Below are 22,696 nucleotides of genomic sequence, written 5' to 3'. Positions count from 1 at the left end.
ATGTGTTGTCAAGAGTTTCATCTCAGCCAGAAATCTATGATAATGGGTTGGAATTCCAGATTCACCATGATTACCTATAATCCAAGGTTCATTAACTCCATCCCAAGACTCCTATATTCCCCCAAGTGGTAAGTGTCTAAGACATGCATCGCTTCAGGCTCTCCTCCAGCATTAAGCTGAGACACCAAGATATAACCCAAATGATCTTCAAAGCACTGCAAAGTATTAAAGTAAAAGTCTGAATAATGGTTAAAAAAGGTTAATTGTCCAACATGACTATACAATCAAATACAGATCCAGGAATTTCATAAAAAATCCAAACTAAAACCTTCCAATGTATATATTATCTTCAGCGGAAAATTCATTGGCCTCATCCTTGATCCTGGTGAGTTCTCAAAACATGATATCTTTGAAAAAAAACTTGATGCCTGAGACAAGAACATTGATATATGGTGGTTGAATAACATTACATTAATATGCGATGGTATTCATGAACTTGTGACATTTCAGTGACCTTGTTAGCAAGTGCCTTTGTCAGCACCAGCTGCATACATCACAATACATTTATTCAACATACCTGCCCTGTCAGGCCTCAATTTGGCCATTACTGACAATACGTCTAATGAACAGACCAAGATCAAAATGAGTTGTTTCATCTCTCCGTGAGACAACCACTACCTCCTGTGCAAATCGCTGATATGTGAAATCATGGACTTATTAGAAATTTGCAAGAGGATTGAAATTTTGCACTTGAGGAGTAAAAAATAACCAGAAATTAGATAGCAGTATTCAGGTATTGATCTTGTGTTGATGCGCTACAAATGGTGGGTAAAATTAAAGATTGCCTTCTTCCGATCCCTTGGTTTGATGGACGAGTAAGAAAATGGCGCTGTGTTGTCATAAAAATGCAGAACTGGCATCCATCCTCACAAAGGAGAAAAAACAAGGGTCCCCCTCCACTGATCTGGTAGTTGGGCAGCGAAATCAGAAGAAGAGGACTGACCTCAATACTTGCAGGAACAGACTCAATTTGGGAGTCTGCGCCAGTTGTTGAAATATGCAGATCTACTGGCTAGGACCAATATACAGGCCGACATTGCGGTCCAACATATAGGCCAGCACTGACACCAGGTACTAATACAAGGGGCCAACACTGACACCAGGTATCAATACACAGGCTAACACTGACACCAGGTATCAATACACAGGCCAACACTGACACCAGGTACTAATACAAGGGGCCAACACTGACACCAGGTACTAATACAAGGGGCCAACACTGACACCAGGTATCAATACACAGGCTAACACTGACACCAGGTATCAATACACAGGCCAACACTGACACCAGGTATCAATACACAGGCTAACACTGACACCAGGTATCAATACACAGGCTAACACTGACACCAGGTATCAATACACATGCTGACACTGACACCAGGTATCAATACACAGGCTAACACTGACACCAGGTATCAATACACAGGCTGACACTGACACCAGGTATCAATACACAGGCTGACACTGACACCAGGTATCAATACACAGGCTGACACTGACACCAGGTATTAATACACAGGCTGACACTGACACCAGGTATCAATACACAGGCTGACACTGACACCAGGTATCAATACACAGGCTGACACTGACACCAGGTATCAATACACAGGCTGACACTGACACCAGGTATCAATACACAGGCTGACACTGACACCAGGTATCAATACACAGGCTGACACTGACACCAGGTATCAATACACAGGCTGACACTATCACACCACTGACACCAGGTATCAATACACAGGCTGACACTGACACCAGGTATCAATACACAGGCTGACATCACCCAGGTATCAATACACAGGCTGACATCACCACCAAGTATCAATACACAAGCTGACATCACCACCAAGTATCAATACACAGGCTGACATCACCACCAAGTATTAATACACAAGCTGACATCACCACCAAGTATCAATACACAGGCTGACATCACCACCAAGTATCAATACACAGGCTGACATCACCACCAAGTATCAATACACAGGCTGACATCACCACCAAGTATCAATACACAGGCTGACATCACCACCAAGTATCAATACACAGGCTGACATCACCACCAAGTATCAATACACAGGCTGACATCACCACCAAGTATCAATACACAGGCTGACATCACCACCAAGTATCAATACACAGGCTGACATCACCACCAAGTATCTATCAATACACAGGCTGACATCACCACCAAGTATCAATACACAGGCTGACATCACCACCAACTATCAATACACAGGCTGTCATCACCCAGTATCAATACTCAGGCTGACATCACCCAGTATCAATACACAGGCTGGCATCACCACCCAGTATCTATCAATACACAGGCTGGCATCACCACCCAGTATCTATCAATACACAGGCTGACTTTAACAGCTTGGACTAAGATACAGGCTCACATTGCCATCTTGGGCTGATACGTGTGGTTGACATTGCCATCTAGGACTGATACATGAGGTTGAAATTGCTTGGTTCAATACACAGGCTGACATTGCCATCTTGGACACATATGCAGGATAACCTCCCCAGCTGGGACCTACATTTACCCTTCAATAATTCTGTATGTCTATAATACAAGACTTCATACTAGAATGTGTATGCTGGCTCATGTGTGCATACTTAATTAATTGCTTGCATGAGGATCCTGGGCTAACAAGGTGCTAATTTTTCTAGGTTATGAGTGTCCGTTACTAGAGTAGCTGGTGGACCAAGTTTGACCCACTTCCTGTTGAACTAGGTCAAGAAGGACCCCTGTTTCTGTGACCTCAATCAGGTCCCTATGATCAGCTGTCAAGATGGACCCTGATGGATTTGATGTCTAATCTTCCCAGTGGTGGTTGGTTTAGTTATTGATGAAGCCTTTCTTTAAAGGAATCAATCAATTTGAGGCTCCAAGTTTGAAAACATCAAACGAAGATCTCTGATTGATGGTGTTCTATGGACAAACATACATTATGTGGAACAAATCTTTCCCCCATGAATCTTACAACTAAAACCAAATGATTGCAGCCACACAAAGCAAACTGGAAGCTTTAGGGGTGGGATCAAAATGAGATGTTTATCGTTTAGCTATCATCATAATTGTTCAGTGGTTATGCCAACAGCATATCCAGCATGTGGATCTGTCCAAATGACGATTTGATTGTTCTTGTGTCACTACAACACAATATTCCTCAACTCAACAGACATTTGGAAGAAATCAGAAGATTGACGGTACATTGTGAAAGAAATCTGGCTTTAAGAGAAGTTATAGGGTCATGACCGAACAAGCTAAACCAACGCCAATCAATCTGGAGAACATTTTTGTGAGTCGTTTACACTGCAGCCTGCTTTTCATTGTGCAAAGTCACCAATGATAGGCTGTTATTGATCAGGGATCATCTAACATTTGCTCTGCATTTTCATATTGCTTTGCTGTCATCAATAACACAATTTCCCCCATAGTATGTACGCATTGTGGACTCATGGCAATGTTCAAACAGGGGCAGATAACTCTATTATCACATGTAGCTTTCCCACGTTAACGCCACCCTGGGTTGACAGGTTATAAATCACCTGGCCGATCAATTTCCATTTTCCTAAAATAAGCATGAATACACTTAATGAATACCCTGAATGGTGAGATAAATACACTGGACTGCTACAAGCATTTGTTACCAATATCACATTCTAGAACTAATACAATACCAGAATGGTCATTCAAAATGAACGAAATGAATTTTTAAGAAATGTGCATTGTAGCAGGGATCAGTCAAGGACCTTTAAGTCCACGCCTATATATTTTTAATTTTAAATACAAACTTATTCACTTTTCAAAAGGGAGGAATAAGTTCATATAATGTGTTGAATATTATATATGTATATATATCTTGATCGTTTAAAAGACAATTGCATATAATTTTTAAGCTGTTTTATAAAAAGAATTAATATGCAAATCAACCATGACAAGATTAAAAACGTATATATCATTGGGGCTAAAAATGTCTCTATTTTTTTCCTGGCATACATCCGCAAAACAGAAAATGACAGACTCCTCAACTCAATTTGACAAATTGCTCCTGCTGAAGCTGACAGAATTATTCTCAGTGTGAATTGTTTGAACTGTTGACCAAGTAGCTTACCCTGGACAAAAAGTCCGACCACGCACAATGATTTATTAATGATATGATTATGAATCAACCCTGAATTGGACCGACGTGAAATCTGGAGATAACAGGATGTCATATTTTTAGTTCATTAATACGAATTGTCGTATCAGCCCACCGACTTTCATGATATTAATTAAGGAATAGTCGGCTTGACCTGACATGCACACTAATCTAACAAGAACACTGCATTTTCATTTTCTGGGACTGAAATAACGGAAGCGACCTGAGAGACAACTCTGCTCCGGCCAATCCTAAACTGTCACAAAAATTTTGAATTTTGACATCTTTCAGCACAGATATACTAGACAAGTTACAAAGTTATATTAAGTGATCCACTTTTATTATGTTAACTTAACATGTACTACAGGATAACTGTACACTCCATACTCGGCGAAGAAGGCAGTGGCTATACTTCTTGTTAATAGTCATGACTCAACAAATTACTTCCTACTACAGATAAAAGTATTCAATTCTTTTAACTCAGTCCGTTGGTAAATGACCAGATGGTGGCCACATGAATATGTGCAAACACCTAGATGCGGGTACAGCAACGTGCAGTAAATTTGGACAAAGTACTGTGACTATATGTCCCAGTCCACCTAGCTGTGAATGGGTACCTCATAAGGATGGGAAAGCCACATTAACTCGGTGCGCCCAGTGGCTGCAAGAGTTGTATGATCCCCAAGGAGTTGAGACTGAAAATGCGATGTGCCGTTGAGATTGACATCGAATGAAAAACAAAGTGCCTTTGAGCAGGTGAGCTGGATATTGGCGCTATACAAATATGATGATGATGATGATGATGATGATGATGATGATGATTCGGAAATTCTAAATCTTTGTTACCTTTCAAAAACTGTGTTAGAATGCACTGTTCTGAGATATCAATGAGATAAGATTTCCTTGTTTGTTTATTAATGCTCCACTCAGAAGTATTTCAACAAAATGACCTCAGTCTGTAAATAATCAAATCTGGACCATCCAGTGATTGATATCATGACCACGTAGGCACCATAGTCCATCTATGTTTCTGCTTGAAAGTTGTCTAAAGACCGTCACACTCAATATTAGTTATATTCTTATGTCAGGTATTTTTTTGTTACAAAGCCCCCATGTTTTAGATCAGATAAAAAAGAACACTTTTCATGAAACGCCAAAATATAATAGATTTCTCGAAACAAACTTAAGTTTTTACTCATATTTCAAACTGAGTTTGACAATTTGAAACAGCTGATTTTTTTAACTCAACTGCATTTTTTAAAATAAAAAAGCCCAAACAACTTAAATAATCTATCCACCTATCTGAAACTGTCTACTATGTTTGAGTTTAACATTGATTTCAGTTCATTCTGGGAAATACATTTTCCTGCGTTTTCTCAAATTTGAGTAAAAACTCAAAGTCAAAACTCAGACTTAAGTTTGTTTCGAAATCGGGGTCTGGTCTGAGACCATAAAACCGCGCCTAGTACAAGTGAAAATCCAATGATGGTCCTCACTGACTAGTAGCATTTGAGTGTTAGAATTTCAACCAGTTCTCAATTGGTACAAATTGGAACAAACTGAATAACATTGATAGAAAATTAAAAAAAGGCAAAACAATTTCTTGTTCAATCAAGACTAGCTTCGAACTCTGATGGCTGGTGCAATAGGGTTTACACTAGTCTACAGGACTAGTCTCTGAAATGGCTAAAGACGGCTGAACACTATTGTAGGCCATCTACATCTTTCAGAAATAGCAATGGAATTTCATCCTGGGCTTCCTGTTCTCAATTGTGACAATCTATTTCAAGAAAGCAATTTTTTTACCTAAATCTCGATAGGGACAAAATCCTAGGATTCTACATTTCAGACTACCAGCTTGTTCCCTATCTGAAGACCTGCCTTCTTCTCATCACCAGTTTCAATCATCTAGCATCCTGAAGCTATATAAATAGGAACAGAGTTTTATTGTCATTATTTCTGCTACAAATGCAATATGTCAACCAATGAAATCAGTTGTCTGCATCCCAAAATAGCTGCATTTCTACACTATGTTACGGGAGGCCATCTGTTGAATGAAGGCGTAGGTGGCTGGCCAGTCAGAGTATTCTTATACATCTGCCCACCTGGAAGCTACCGTAATTGCTCTGTTGAGACACAAACTAAATTGGATCTAGCTTTATGTTAAGGTTTTACTGCTTTTTAAAGCTGGTTCACAATGCTGGCAGACAAAAAAAATCTGAAACAATGAAAAATATTACTTTGGACAAAAATAACTTAGACCATTTTTTAAACACACTATTTTATCACTGCAGTTTGTAAGAAATGGGGAACAGTGTGTTTAAAAATGGTCTTTTTAAACACCCCCAAAAAATGAAACCCCAATCAATTATTTAACAGTACTGTTTTGCAATCGTATTTCTGCGAAGATAATATGGAGTTGACAGTTGAATTTCAGGTCTAAAATGTTGTAAACCAACTACTAAACAAGAAGACAAAGTCATCAATATCCCCCACAATGGCAAAATACTCTTCATGATTATGTCTCACGAGTTATGATTATGTCAAATATTTAGGTGTGTATATAGAAAAGTGGAAAAATATAATAGATTTCTCAAACAAACTTAAGTTTTACTCATATTTCAAACTGAGTTTGACAATTTGAAACAGCTGATTTTTTTAACTCAACTGCATTTTTTAAAATAAAAAAGCCCAAACAACTTAAATAATCTATCCACCTATCTGAAACTGTCTACTATGTTTGAGTTTAACATTGATTTCAGTTCATTCTGGGAAATACATTTTCCTGCGTTTTCTCAAATTTGAGTAAAAACTCTAACTTAAGTCAAAACTCAGACTTAAGTTTGTTTCGAGAAAACGGGGACTGGTTTGAGACCATAAAACCGTGCCTAGTACAAGTGAAAATCCAATGATGGTCCTCACTGACTAGTAGCATTTGAGGGTTAGAATTCTCATCCAGTTCTCAATTCGTACAAATTGGAACAAACTGAATAACATTGATAGAAAATTTTAAAAAAGGCAAAACAATGTCTTGTTCAGTCAAGACTAGCTTCGAACTCTGATGGCTGGTGCAATAGGATTTACAATAGTCTACAGGACTAGTCTCTGAAATGGCTAAAGACGGCTGAACACTATTGTAGGCCATCTACATCTTTCAGAAATAGCAATGGAATTTCATCCTGGGCTTCCTGTTCTCAATTGTGACAATCTATTTCAAGAAAGCAATTTTTTTACCTAAATCTCGATAGGGACAAAATCCTAGGATTCTACATTTCAGACTACCAGCTTGTTCCCTATCTGAAGACCTGCCTTCTTCTCATCACCAGTTTCAATCATCTAGCATCCTGAAGCTATATAAATAGGAACAGAGTTTTATTGTCATTATTTCTGCTACAAATGCAATATGTCAACCAATGAAATCAGTTGTCTGCATCCCAAAATAGCTGCATTTCTACACTATGTTACGGAGGCCATCTGTTGAATGAAGGCGTAGGTGGCTGGCCAGTCAGAGTATTCTTATACATCTGCCCACCTGGAAGCTACCGTAATTGCTCTGTTGAGACACAAACTAAATTGGATCTAGCTTTATGTTAAGGTTTTACTGCTTTTTAAAGCTGGTTCACAATGCTGGCAGACAAAAAAAATCTGAAACAATGAAAAATATTACTTTGGACAAAAATAACTTAGACCATTTTTTAAACACACTATTTTATCACTGCAGTTTGTAAGAAATGGGGAACAGTGTGTTTAAAAATGGTCTTTTTAAACACCCCCAAAAAATGAAACCCCAATCAATTATTTAACAGTACTGTTTTGCAATCGTATTTCTGCGAGATAATATGGAGTTGACAGTTGAATTTCAGGTCTAAAATGTTGTAAACCAACTACTAAACAAGAAGACAAAGTCATCAATATCCCCCACAATGGCAAAATACTCTTCATGATTATGTCTACGAGTTATGATTATGTCAAATATTTAGGTGTGTATATAGAAAAGTGGAAGGAGAGTATTGAAAGGTTTTTAAAGTTCTGCTCCAGAAAGGAGCACTATCACCAATTTCAGTCTAAGTCAAACTTGTTGCCATGGAAATGCCAAAAATAGTTTATTCAGAAATCCAAAACTACCAAATGGCACCAGTACACCACCAGATCTATGTATGTGCCAAGTTTGGTGAAGAAACATTGAATGGTTTTAGAGTTCTTCTCCGGAAAAGAGCACTACCACCAATTTAAGTTTTAGTCAAACTTGTTGCCATGGAAATGCCAAAAATATTTTATTCAGAATTCCAAAACTACCAAAAGGCACCAGAACACCGCCAGACCAATCTATGTGCCAAGTTTGGTGAAGAAATAGTGGTGAAGAATGGTTTTAGAGTTCTGCTCTGGAAAAGAGCTCTACCACCAATTTCAGTCTAAGTCGAACTTGTTGCCATGGAAACGCCAAAAATATTTTATTCAGAATTCCCAAACTACCGAAAGGCACCAGTACACCACCAGATCAATGTATGTGCCAAGTTTGGTGAAGAAATATCGAACAGTGTTAGAGTTCTGCTCCGGAAAAGACCAATGTGCACGGACGGACGGACGGATATTTTAATACCCCCGCAAAACGCGTTGCGGGGGGATAACAAGCCAAAAAATGAGAGCAAGGCTCACCAATACCCCTGACTATGACTCACAACCTCCGTTGCACAACTGTTAATAATGATAATTCTTGATGTTAAAAGGACTACAAGGCCTACTGAAACATGTTTTTCTCAATACTGATTTTGCAAGGTACACCATAAAATCATGTTCAGGATATTTCCTCAACATCTTCCATATCATTACAAAATTCGTGAGTGAGTGAGTGAGTGAGTGAGTGAGTGAGTGAGTGTAGATTTATGCTGTTTTTAGCAATATTCCAGCAATATCACGGTGGGGGACACCAGAAATGGGCTTCACCCATTGTACCCATGTGGGGATTCGAACCTGAGTCTTCAGCGTGACGAGCGCACGTTTTAACCACTAGGCTACCCCACCGCCCCAAGAAAAATCCCTCCTTTGCCAGGTCAGGTAGACAAAAATTGTTTCTAAATCCCTCCTACATTTGTACAACATTTGCCAAACAGGTGAAAGTATTATTTTCCCTTTCCATTCCTATTAAACATGAGATATAGATAGGATTTTAAAAATCACAAAAATCTATTAATGTCCAGAATTAATCCTGCAAAGCACAAATAACAAAATATCTGTGTATCTCATACACAATTTAAATGTCATCTCTTATGAGATTAGGGCCACACACAACATTGTCATCAGGGGGAAATACAAAAATTAATTTTCATCAAAACAGTGGCATACCCATCTTTGGGGAGTCAAAAACATCAAATGCTAAGTGCAGACATGTTGACCCAATCTGGAGCCATTTTGCGTTTATCATTGTGAGATCTGATAGACTGTAAGTATGTGGCATGTGGAATAACATGCTACACATATATGTGTTCAGTTTCATTATTCATCCTGCTTGTTTAAGATAATAGTCACATGATCCTATTACTTGATAAACTATGGTAATATATGCTGATATCCCTTGTACGTCATTGCAGTTGTAGTGATCTTGGTTAACTGGTTGTAGACTAAGAAAAGTAGCTATTCGTGAATGGTATGAGACAAGAGTTAAAAACATACATGACAGGCAAGAACATTCGTTTACTATTGGACAGACACTGCCCATTTGATATCCTTACATGGATTTCAGTTAATAAAATAAGGACAGTTTCCTTTGTTGAGTTAAGTATAAATTTCTGATACCTGAATGTATTTATGATAAAAGTGTGTTCATACTTAGCCCAATATTATGAGATAGTGCATGGGCACTGTAGTTCACCTCCAAGCTTATTGATTTGATTTGATTGATTTTAAAATGCGAACATTTTTGTGTTTGTCATAACTGATGGCAGGACACCACTGCTAGTATGAAAAGTTTGATGTATGACATCATTATTTGTATGGCAAGTCTGAGGGCATGACATCACTATTGGTATGACATATCTGATGATGACATTGCTGGTAGGATAGGTTGGTTTCATCACATTGTTCTATTGTACAACATGTGTTGCTATGACAACATGTCCTTGTATCTATATTACACAAGGATGTCATATTTCCTACCTGTGAATACACTTGGCACTTTGGACATGAAGCTTTTGACGGTCCTGACTGGAACTCCTGTTGCTTCATCCTGCATCCGGTCAACTATTGCTTCCATCTGTAACACAAGAAGTATTCAAAATAATATTATTATTTACTTAATATTTATCTTTATACTTCCTATTAAAATTGATTGGTCTGGAAAGGGAAGTTACTTTTTGTTTAGCCAATCAAAGAAATACTTGCTGCCTTGGTTTTTGTTTTTGTTATTTATGTTTATAAATCTAACTTTGCATATTTCACATAAATTGATCAAACTGATCACTGAACACAAAAATGGAGAACAATTTGAAAAAAACAAACACATTTTCAATTATTTTCATAACCATGGTTTTCGAAAGGTAATCCCAGTCTAACAACATCAAAATAGTGTCAAATTTTAATAAAGGGCCTAGTTGTTTGAATCTTATCCGCATCATTTAACTAAACTCACTCACTCATTCACTTTCTATGAAGATAATCATCAGGTTTGCCTCATACTTACCTATAACATAATTTCACAATGAGACCCAAAAATATCTTCATAATGTCAAATCTAATATGGCTGCCATGGGCGATCATGTTTAAAATCAAATCATAATTAAGTGAGCATTTTGATTCAGAAAAGTTAGGTGAGCTAAAAAAACAGTAGACATTGGTCAATCATATGCAGCATTTTGACACACAGGTAAAAATAGAACGTTTTAATCTACTGAGGTGCAGACAACTAGATTTAGTCTCGACCAGTCGCTTATAGAACCAGGTGGAACAGTGAGCAAGTATGCAATCCCACTTGTCAATTACAGTCCAATGAATCAATGAAAACCTCCCTATTCAATGCCAATTGCAGTAATCAATGACAATCGCACTAATCAATGCTCAATCGCACTAATCAATCAGAATCATACTAGTACATGACAATCATACTAATTTAGCTATGATTAATAATAAGTCATCATGGATGGAGGCTTCTCACTATAGGTAAGGCTGTGGGTCCTGGTCCACAATCCACCATTACCAATCTCACTGTGGTGAGACTATGTTAAGGTATGGGAGTTATGATGATCCCAGCTCTCGGATCAATTATGGAATGGAGCTAAGGTTTGAATATAGAATACCCGCTGGTCTTTTATATAAAAATGCATTTAATCTTCTTTTTTTTAAAATTATATTTCATCTTTGAATTTCTATTCACATTTCTATTTTTGCATTCACTGTTTCAAATATAACTCTGTAGCCATGACACCACAGGGTTAAGGAGTGAATATATGATATCGTACATGAGCATGTGCTTGCCACAGAAAGTCATTTGTTCTAACTGTACCAGTGTATAACCGGAATGGGACAGTGTGCATTTTAATGGTCATATGGCACAGAGACAAATTTACGTTATGCATTGATCATACTGACACAATCACACATCAATCACAATGATTGAGGCAAATCATTGAACGTCTTAATTCTGGAAAATGTATAATCACAATTGTAAATACTTGAACCACATATGGATAAAACATTTACAGGTACAAAACATCATAGCTATATAGTACTATGTAATGTCTGTGTAATGAATGTGAGCCCCAATTATGACATACCGCTGTACGATGATAAGCAACATGATAACAACTCAGTCGCATCATGGTTTAATCAATATTAAGGCACTATTCAGAATTACATTTGCTGTAGACAAGATGACCTTACAAGGTATTCAAGGTCCTGTTTGTTTGATATATAACACAGTATACTTGACAATATGCTGCTATGATAGTTTATCTTATTCTATGCCCTCGAATATTGCCAGTACATACATGACAGTAATTCAAAATGGAACCATTTCACATCTTTATGTGGGCGCAATGATGAAAGTATCTTGACAAATTGGTGGATGGTATATGACAAAAGAGGATTTCTACATTATAATACTGCTTCTTTCATCAGTACATCAGTGACAGTACAGCCTAATGCAGTTGATCATGAAGTCTAACATTTTTGGATTCACATCAAGATTTTGCTTTCATAAGTCCAGAGAAATTCACAAAATCTTCAGGACAAACCGTATAATGATGCTAACTTCAGCAAGAGAAGATGAAACTGGATTAGCATCGTGAATACAGAATATGTTTACCCATCAGGCAACTGGAGATTCTCATCAATTTATAAGCTTTGCTATAAAGATTTATTGTACCAATGTAAACAACACAGAATTACCATTGGCAAATTACCTGTATCATTCAGATTTGTGTTCATTGAACTTCTGCCACTATGAGGTTAAACATACAATTATAGGAAATCCTAAAATTTGGGTTCTGGCAACAGTAATTGGTAAACAATACATTTGTAGCTAAAAATCTCTCTCATTAATGGAAGCAGGGAGTTCGTATACCGCCACAAACTGACCCAGAGCTTTGCCAGCCAGCCATCAATCCCCCGAACTGGCAGTGAATCCCCTAAAAGCTCTGTGGCTACATACATCAAAGGCACAGCAATCTGATGTGATTGAGGCAATTTCCTTGACTGTTTGGGTCATAGGCAGATATTTCTGTATTACATTCACACAGATTCACACAGGGTGGGTCATAGGCAGATATTTCCTTGGTGATGTATTATAGGCATAGGCAGATATTTCCTTGGTGATGTATTACATTCACACAGATTCACACAGGGTGGGTCATAGGCAGATATTTCCTTGGTGATGTATTACATTCACACAGATTCACACAGGGTGGGTCATAGGCAGATATTTCCTTGGTGATGTATTACATTCACACAGATTCACACAGGGTGGGTCATAGGCAGATATTTCCTTGGTGATGTATTACATTCACACAGATTCACACAGGGTGGGTCATAGGCAGATATTTCCTTGGTGATGTATTACATTCACACAGATTCACACACAGAGGTGGGTCATAGGCAGATATTTCCTTCACACAGTGATGTATATTTCCTTGGCGACATTCACACAGATTCACACAGTATTACATTCACACAGTGGGTCATAGGCAGATATTTCCTTGGTGATGTATTACATTCACACAGATTCACACAGAGTGGGTCATAGGCAGATATTTCCTTGGTGATGATGTATAGCTACCTTGGCATGTATTACATTCACACAGATTCACACAGAGTGGGTCATAGGCAGATATTTCCTTGGTGATGTATTACATTCACACAGGTGTATTACATTCACACAGATTCACACAGAGTAGGTCATAGGCAGATATTTCCTTGGTGATGTATTACATTCACACAGATTCACACAGGGTGGGTCATAGGTAGATATTTCCTTGGGGATGTATTACATTCACACAGATTCACACAGGGTGGGTCATAGGCAGATATTTCCTTGGTGATGTATTACATTCACACAGATTCACACAGGGTGGGTCATAGGCAGATATTTCGTTGGGGATGTATTACATTCACACAGATTCACACAGGGTGGGTCATAGGCAGATATTTCCTTGGTGATGTATTACATTCACACAGGGTAGGCCATGGGCAGATATTTCCTTGATGATGTATAACAGGTATGTCCACAGAGATATCTTACATTCACGTAGGTGTTTCCACAGTGTATTGTTACATTCACACAGGTGTTTCCCCAGTGGACTGTTACATTCACACAGGTGTTTCCACAGTGTATTCTTACATTCACACAGGTGTTTCCACAGTGTATTCTTACATTCACACAGGTGTTTCCAGTGCATTCTTACAATCACACAGGTATCTCTACAGTGTGTTCTTACATTCACACAGGTGTTTGAAAAGAGGTATCTTACATTCATGCAGGTGTTTCCACAGTGTATTCTTACGTTCACACAGGTGTTTTAATAGTGTATTGTTACATTCACACAGTTGTTTGAAAAGAGGTATCTTACATTCATGCAGGTGTTTCCACAGTGTATTCTTACGTTCACACAGGTGTTTTAACAGTGTATTGTTACATTCACACAGGTGTTTGAAAAGAGGTATCTTACATTCACATAAATGTCTTCACAGGGGTATGTTACATTCACACTGATTGATGTGGTTAATCTTTTCCCAATGGAGTCTTACATGCACGATGAAGCTTCTAGGGATTACTGGCCTCAGTATTCTGAAGATTGTCATCATCCAGGAAGAAATGTCTGTGATAGGCATCATTTAAGATTTGACGTCAAGATAAGCCTGACTCTAACGCATTTTAAATGAAATTCTGCTAAAAGTCACTCACTCACTCACAGAAAAGAAAATATTTGAGGCTTCATAAAATCTATTTCTTTGGCCATTCAAAATAAATGACACTTACAGAGCTGCTTCATAAGTAAGTTGCACATGCCATAAATTCTACTTATTCAAAGGAAATAGTGTTTCTTTCTGTTTGAACATTATCAGAAGTGTTCATTTGCATGCACAAAATACTAGTTACATCATTTCAGCTTTACTGAGGGTGTTTTCAGTCCAGAAATGATTGATCTGACCATAAAAAGCATGCCATAATTAAAATTGATGTGTTCATCACAACGAAAATTGCTGCATCATTTTTTCATCAAAAAAATATTTATAATATACAATCTTATTGTCAGTTGACTGTTTCAACATCCATCATATTTTTTGTAATAAGCAAATTAATCACATCTATCCATTATTGCCCATAGATTACCGAGAACTTTTTCCAGAAAATTATTTTTGCAGACTAAACTGGAAATATTCTTTGATCATAGTCTCATATAACAGACCCTGCTTTAATCGATTCCTATTTTGCTGTGTGTAGCAGTGAACAGTTGCAACATATTTCCATACATTGTGACAATGAAGCAACCAACTCTAAGACCATAAAGCACTTCATTGTGTACAGCGTCACCCAATAACCTAAATATTGACAAGCACACATAAGCAATTTGACAGAGAACCTTCGACGTTATTTTCTGTTACCATTGTCTTTCCAAAGGAAGTAAAACGTTACGTAAAAGATTGCACTGGCCAATCAATACACAGCAACAATGGTGATCAAAGTTAGCCTGAATGGCTGTAGTTCTGCACAGAATCCCTGGAGTTCAATCTATAGCGACCTTGGTCACCTCCCTGATGCCAACATTCTCTCTATGTATCCTGCAAGCTCCTTTGTTCTCTTATCCAACTCAAAACAGTATGTAGACTGGTTAAAAAATACAGAGCCAGTTTTTCATCATATTTTGATCTGTACTCATCTGGTAAAAGTGTGATACACCTGCTCATCGATGGAGAAAAAGTGGTGAGCTGGAATATCTTACTAAATCATGACAGATTACCTTTGATAATCTGAAACCCATTTTTTATGAAGTTTAGAGTAAAATATTCATATCTTAAGTAAAAATCCATATTAGAGTATATTCCAAGTGGTAAGCAAATTTTTCCCCATTATTTTCTATACTTTTTGTAATACAGTTGCAAAGCGCTTCTTGTGTACGAAGGTAGCTAGTAACTTAGATAATGAAAAAACATATACAAATAATTAGAATAAAAAGCTTCAAAACTATTTTGTATGTAGTTCAAGCAAACATCCTGAACAAAGGTGAAAATCAATGCTTGTTTTTCTTCCAAGTGGTATGCAATTTGTTCAATAATTTTCTGCACTTCTTTAATTCTTGTAATAATATTTATCTACTGTCTATATAGAGCATCCGGCTTCATACTGGAGCTGGCAGGATCCATGGACATGAACAGGTTATTAGGGACATATCTAATCTTTTTGCAGATTCCTGGGGCTGGTTATTTTCTGACAGAGGTTTTATATATACAATATCAAATTTAGGATGTTCTTCACCATTCATAACTGTCCACAAAGTCTAAAAACATATTTCATGGTCTATGGCAATTGATCAATATCCACCCCTTTAGTTTCTGACAGTTCCATGATTAATTAAACTATGCTTATCATTTTTTAACATCATAAACCTTTGTATAGAATTACTTTTCACCACAAGGCTATCTTTCTCAAATCTAATTTCCTGCATGGCAAACCAGCAGCTAGCAATTTACTAAAAGCAGCAGTTCGTCCAAGATGGAGCGTCATCTGCTTCAATTAATGCTGCCAGCATTCTACTTAATTACAGCCTAATGGCCAATCATCATCACAGGAGTGAGCTGCTAGAAAACAATTCAGAAAATTGCACAAGCTTATAGCAGCATTGTCTGTCTAAGACATGATATAGCGGTAGAGCCGTGATTGGCTGAGTGAGATGGTGGTCCCTCCATGATTTTGTGCAGCCATGGAAGTTCGGTCACTTCCCTGCCGTCCAAAGTCATGGGTCTGTAGCTTAGTTGAGGATATCCCTCGATAAAGGGTGAGTCTGCCACTGTCTGCCTTCTGGAGTCATGGGCTTGTGGCTCACACAAAGTCATCCCTCCATGGAGGGCGAGTCTACCACTGTCTGCCTTCTGGAGTCATGGGCCTGTGTCTCACACAAAGTCATCCCTCCATGGAGGGTGAGTCTACCACTGTCTGCCTTCTGGAGTCATGGGCCTGTGGCTCACACAAAGTCAGCCCTACATGGAGGGCGAGTCTACCACTGTCTGCCTTCTGGAGTCATGGGCCTGTGGCTCACACAAAGTCATCCTTCCATGGAGGGCGAGTCTACCACTGTCTGCCTTCTGGAGTCATGGGCTTGTGGCTCACATAAAGTCATCCCTCCATGGAAGGTGAGTCTACCACTATCTGCCTTCTGGAGTCATGGGCCTGTGGCTCACACAAAGTCATCCTTCCATGGAGGGCGAGTCTACCACTGTCTGCCTTCTGGAGTCATGGGCATGTGGCTCACACAAAGTCATCCCTCCATGGAAGGTGAGTCTACCACTATCTGCCTTCTGGAGTCATGGGCTTGTGGCTCACACAAAGTCATCCTTCCATGGAGGGCGAGTCTACCACTGTCTGCCTTCTGGAGTCATGGGCATGTGGCTCACACAAAGTCATCCCTCCATGGAAGGTGAGTCTACCACTGTCTGCCTTCTGGAGTCATGGGCCTGTGGCTCACACAAAGTCATCCTTCCATGGAGGGCGAGTCTACCACTGTCTGCCTTCTGGAGTCATGGGCCTGTGGCTCACACAAAGTCATCCTTCCATGGAGGGCGAGTCTACCACTGTCTGCCTTTTCGAGTCATGGGCTTGTGGCTCACACAAAGTCATCCTTCCATGGAGGGCGAGTCTACCACTGTCTGCCTTCTGGAGTCATGGGCTTGCGGCTCACACAAAGTCATCCTTCCATGGATGACTTGTCTACCACTGTCTGCCTTCTGGAGTCATGGGCTTGTGGCTCACACAAAGTCATCCCTCCATGGAAGGTGAGTCTACCACTGTCTGCCTTCTGGAGTCATCCCTCCATGGAGGGTGAGTCTATCACTGCCTGTCTTCTGGAGTGATGACCTGACATGTTCCATTTTTTACAAGGGGAAGCAGTGGAACAGCAGTTGAATAGTGTGTTCTTTATCTTCTTCTCAGTAGTAATGATATAAATATTAAATACCAGTTGCAAATCAAGTATTGTTCTGTTTGCTCAATATTTCTGTTTTACTTAATTCACACCTCAACCGCAACATTCAGTAATGACAAACTAATATTTACGTAAAACATGAAAACTTCTCCATCAGGTAAATATGTAATGTATAGAAAATGTGTGATATTTCCTTAATGAAAAGTTATTTTCATTGATTATACTGACTGAAAAAGTTTAAATATAAAAAGGCTGTTTTAAAAAGTGTTATTCCAGTTTTAATAAAGAGTATCCCACAATCACTAAATTTTTACCATCAACCACTTGCATAAGAACACATGCAGCTTCCCTTATAACAAATCTGAAGCTGCAATATTGCTAAATGTGACCTGAAACCTCACTCACTCACTCAAGGATAATCTCTACTGGTACTTATAGGTTGTCCATTGGTTTTGGTCTGAAGTAAAGTTAACCATCACAAGTTATAAAAAACATGCTACTGCAGTTCAGATCCAGAGTAAGCTGATTTACAGCAAGAAAAAACACACTCTTGTTTCCCTTATATCATTTATGATAACAATTACAGGTTAATTTCTGAGGGAAACTGGTAGTAAGTGTTACTGGTTTAGAAGCACATATTTTATGCCATTGATAAAAGAGGAAAATATAAATAAACTTGGTATTCTATTTTCAGAAAAACTGAGCCAGATTTTGTCATGTTGGTATTTCTATCATAAAAATATCTCTCCAATAAAAAGATAATGGGCACACTCAACCATGTTGACAAGTACGCCCACATTGCCATTTTGTAAAATATGTCAACATGCCATGTAACATAGAAAACGGTACATGAAGTCAGCAGGTTTGCCAGAAACCATATTCAATGGTAATTGATGAGACTGACTTGATTATATCCCTGTTACACAACAGTAGTCAGTGCCCACAATGGGCTTCTCACACTGTACCCATGTGGTAAACCAAGCTCTGGTATTTGGGTGAGACAACTGACAACTTAACCTCTGTGCTACCCACAATTCCTGTTAATAGTTGGCAGTAGTCGCACAAGGTTAATTCTAGAACATTTGACTCATTTTCATTAGTACTAAATTTAACCAATAAATCTGTATGGTAAGCGCATTATCCATAGTTACTATATTAACAACCTGGATTGGTAGACATATACTACTCAAAAGAAATAAAGGACCAGGGGTGTAGCTACCATTATGAAGAAAAGCCTGGGCTTACACATGATTGTTGCTGAAAAAGTTGGACAAGCCCACAATACTATCTAGATAAAAGCCTTTGCAACCTATCGGGCTTACACGAAAAAAATGGCTTGCTACGCGCCTGAGGACCACTTGATTCTTTCATGTTATTATAGTTGATCTCCAACAGCATAACAGGTAAACTAAAGCAATATGAAAGAAATGGGTGGTCCATAACCTTTTTCGAGTAAGATATGAAAGTAGTGGTCAGGATATCATTAGCCGTTATCAAGTGTATTTGAGGTCAAAATGACATTGGCACTGTGATGCGTTCCATCAAACAATGCAGATGTTACATGTATGTGTGTGTGTATGTAGACTAAATACATATTAAATATCCTCGTTTATGACTCTTATCCATTTTTGTTACTAGTGTAACACAAGGTTAAACAGGCACTAGACCTAATGAATAGTAAGTGGGTGCTTGTAACAGCTGGAACCTTTGTTGTCAAAAACTGCACACAGCAATATTCCAGCTATATGAGAGTTGTCTGTAAATACTGGAGTCTTCACCTGACAATCCAGTGATTGACGTAATGAGCATAAATCTATGCAATTGGTATATGATTACATGCATAAACCAAGTCACCTTATGGCCTAAGCTGCATCTTATGACAAGCATGAGTTTGTGGTAGGCCACTCTTAACCCAGACATACGGCAGCATCTGGCTCTTGTTCTTTCTATGTTATATCTAGACTGCTAGCTGTTTTGAACAGATGGGCAAGCGACTTCACCCACCAAGAAGTAGTCTTGCATACAAATGTAAACTATTGTATGGCCAATTGTGTTTCTTCCTCCACCTGCCTTGGTACAGGAACGCTGCAAGATGTTCAGCTGGCCCAGTGGTACAAGGTCTTGTATGGGTTCAAAGTTGGCTCAGTTTCCATTCTCAGATGTTAGTTGTACAGTCTTCAATAGTCATACTCATCTGTTTGTCCAAAGTTAAGTTGACATGCTGTGATTTCGATACACTATTATTCAAAACAGCTACAGTGTAAGTTGATCCTTACTTCAAACATGATAAAGTCCATTTCTTAAAAGTGTGGTACTAAAAATATGTCACTGAAAGAGTTGGGATTGTGAGTTGTAACGTCACCTGTATACCATGGGGAAAAGGCCCCAAATGTTCTGATTAAGCCATGCAATATGATCTGTTTACCACATGGTTGAAAAGTCACAAGTATTCTCATAAAGCCATGCAATATGACCTGTATACATGGGGAAAAAGCCTCAAGTGTCCCGATTTAAGCCAAGCAATATGACCTGTATACATGGGAAGAAGGTCTCAAAAATTCTGATTAAGCCATGCAATATGACCTGTATACATGGGGAAAAGGTCTCAAGTGTCCTGATTAAGCCATGCAATATGACCTGTATACATGGGGAAAAGGCCTCAAGTGTCCCGATTTAAGCCATGCAATATGATCTGTATACCACATGGTAGAAAAAAGCCTCAAGTGTTCTGATTTAAGCCAAGCAATATGACCTGTATACATGGGAAGAAGGTCTCAAAAATTCTGATTAAGCCATGCAATATGACCTGTATACATGGGGAAAAGGTCTCAAGTGTTCTGATTAAGCCATGCAATATGACCTGTATACATGGTGAAAAGGCCTCATGTGTCCTGATTAAGCCATGCAATATGACCTGTATACCATGGGAGAAAATCTGCAAGTGTTCTGATGACTGTATTTCATGGTGAAAAGGCCTCATGTGTCCTGATTAAGCCATGCAATATGAGCTATAGACAATGGGAACGAGGCCTCAAGTGTTCTGATTAAGGCATACAATATGACCTGTATACCATGAGAGAAAATCTTCAAGTGTTCAGATGGCTGTATACCATGGGAAAAAACCCTCAAGTGTTCTGATTAAGCCATGCAATATGACCTGTATACCACATGGTAGAAAAGCCTCAAGTGTTCTGATTAAGCCATAATTGCTTGAAGAAAATCCATACAGTTGATTCCAGTGCAGTCTAAACTGCCCTCAGTAGCCTCTATCATCCTAACCTAATTACACATCTCATAACGGGGGTTATCACTTGTCTAGTTACTCAGGCTTGAGAACCTTGTCTATACCAACACCATAGACAGTCGACAATATCAAACAGCTTCACCTAACAGAAATATACGTATAAATTTAGCCTCATTCTTCTGCCCCTTTTCCCAGTCTCAAAGACACACGTAAAACAATGGTTTCAAGAAAGTTAATGCCACGTTCGAGTAATGATCATCGTTGGTGTGTGGGTAAAACTATCATCATTCACACAGCGTAATTGGTAGCATTCGGTCACCAGCCTCATTTCAAAATCGTCTCCAATTCCCGAATTCAATGTTGTGTCCGCGTTCTCAGTTATCTGCGAGCAGACATAGAAGATGACATAGAGTAAAAAGTGGTTCCACGATCAATATTCCTCACTCCCTCCGATGTGTCGTCGGTATCTCTCACTCCGACTTGTCAGCGGACGACAATGTTTGTGGTGTCACTCAGCCCTACTGACCTACTAAGCATGATCAGCAAATTACAGAATAACGTCATTTAGCCCCCGTGTGGAGGCCCGGGAAGACCTTCTCACAGATTGAAGTCTCTTTAATGCTAATATTGTCATTACTGCCGTGGTTTAGTTACATTACAATTTGTAATGACGTTTAGACATATTCTCGTGTGGCATTCTCTCAGACTCTCAACTGTAAGATTTGAATATTGTATGAATACAATTAAATGTGTTTGTATGAGATTATAAAAGAGATGTTTTTCTGCATAAATGTTAAATGAATATGAACTCAACTAGCTCAGGGGGTTGTTTATTTCATATAATTTTCAATAACATGATGTGTGAAGCCCTATTCTGATGTATATGATAACCTGGAATGTTATTAAATGTGATAAAACACCATACGCCCTCAGTCACATGACATTGATGGCCATGACAATAATAAAGACAGCTTGCACGGAATACAGTGCATGTGTACCAACACAGTATCAGTAAGAGTGCAAGCATGATACCTGCAGTATGTTCAGTCATGTCAAAAGTATCTGTTCTATATTCCTCCTTTGTACTATTTTCTTTCAGGAAACTCTTTCCTTGAGTTTTTTACAAGGAAAATGTTTCCAAGATACAGGCAAACTGATCACAACCGATGATCACATTATGAACAGTGTTAACGATAAGGCAAGCCTATAAATGTTGGTTAGTGAAATTGCAGCTGAGCTAGTGAAATGGCAAAGATTTAGCACCCTTTGTCTGTCCAATCTCGCAGGTGACCATATATTATATCTTTTGAGAGACAAAATGCCATAGCTGAATTCCTACATTTTGTGTTTCATATACTTCACAAAGCAGCAGGAGAGAACTAAAATAAACAACAAACTTTACTAACATGCATACCAGCTTCCATTGATATTAACAGTCAAGAGAGGGATTATTCTTATTCCTTTGGTCTCGTAACGGTTTTTCACTACTAACCGCAAAGTTCAAGTAAAATATTTTGTAAATGTTTAAACTGTCAATGTTGAATGTAAGCAGAATATTTGTGACTAAAGAGATCCTACCACATACACAATGTACAAAAAGTAATTTA

At 38.5% G+C, this 22,696-nt stretch overlaps 1 protein-coding gene across 4 annotated transcripts in view; it reads right to left on the bottom strand.

The window, feature by feature from the left end:
* The window catches only part of LOC124287349 (regulator of G-protein signaling 7-like), a 130,092-nt gene that overhangs the window by 47,822 nt on the left and 59,574 nt on the right, over positions 1 to 22,696 (bottom strand). For all 4 annotated transcript variants that reach the window (XM_046723849.1, XM_046723850.1, XM_046723851.1 and 1 more), the window contains exon 2: positions 10,374 to 10,470. In XM_046723849.1, coding sequence (XP_046579805.1) covers positions 10,374 to 10,470 — 97 coding nt within the window. The remainder of the gene's footprint in view (positions 1 to 10,373; positions 10,471 to 22,696) is intronic.

Source organism: Haliotis rubra, unplaced genomic scaffold, assembly GCF_003918875.1.
Source record: "Haliotis rubra isolate DU_JTF1 unplaced genomic scaffold, ASM391887v1 Scf40, whole genome shotgun sequence".
In the NCBI taxonomy this organism is placed as follows: domain Eukaryota; kingdom Metazoa; phylum Mollusca; class Gastropoda; order Lepetellida; family Haliotidae; genus Haliotis; species Haliotis rubra.
The sequence above is the reverse complement of the archived record's forward strand: the minus strand, read 5'-3'. Positions and strand labels throughout refer to the sequence as shown.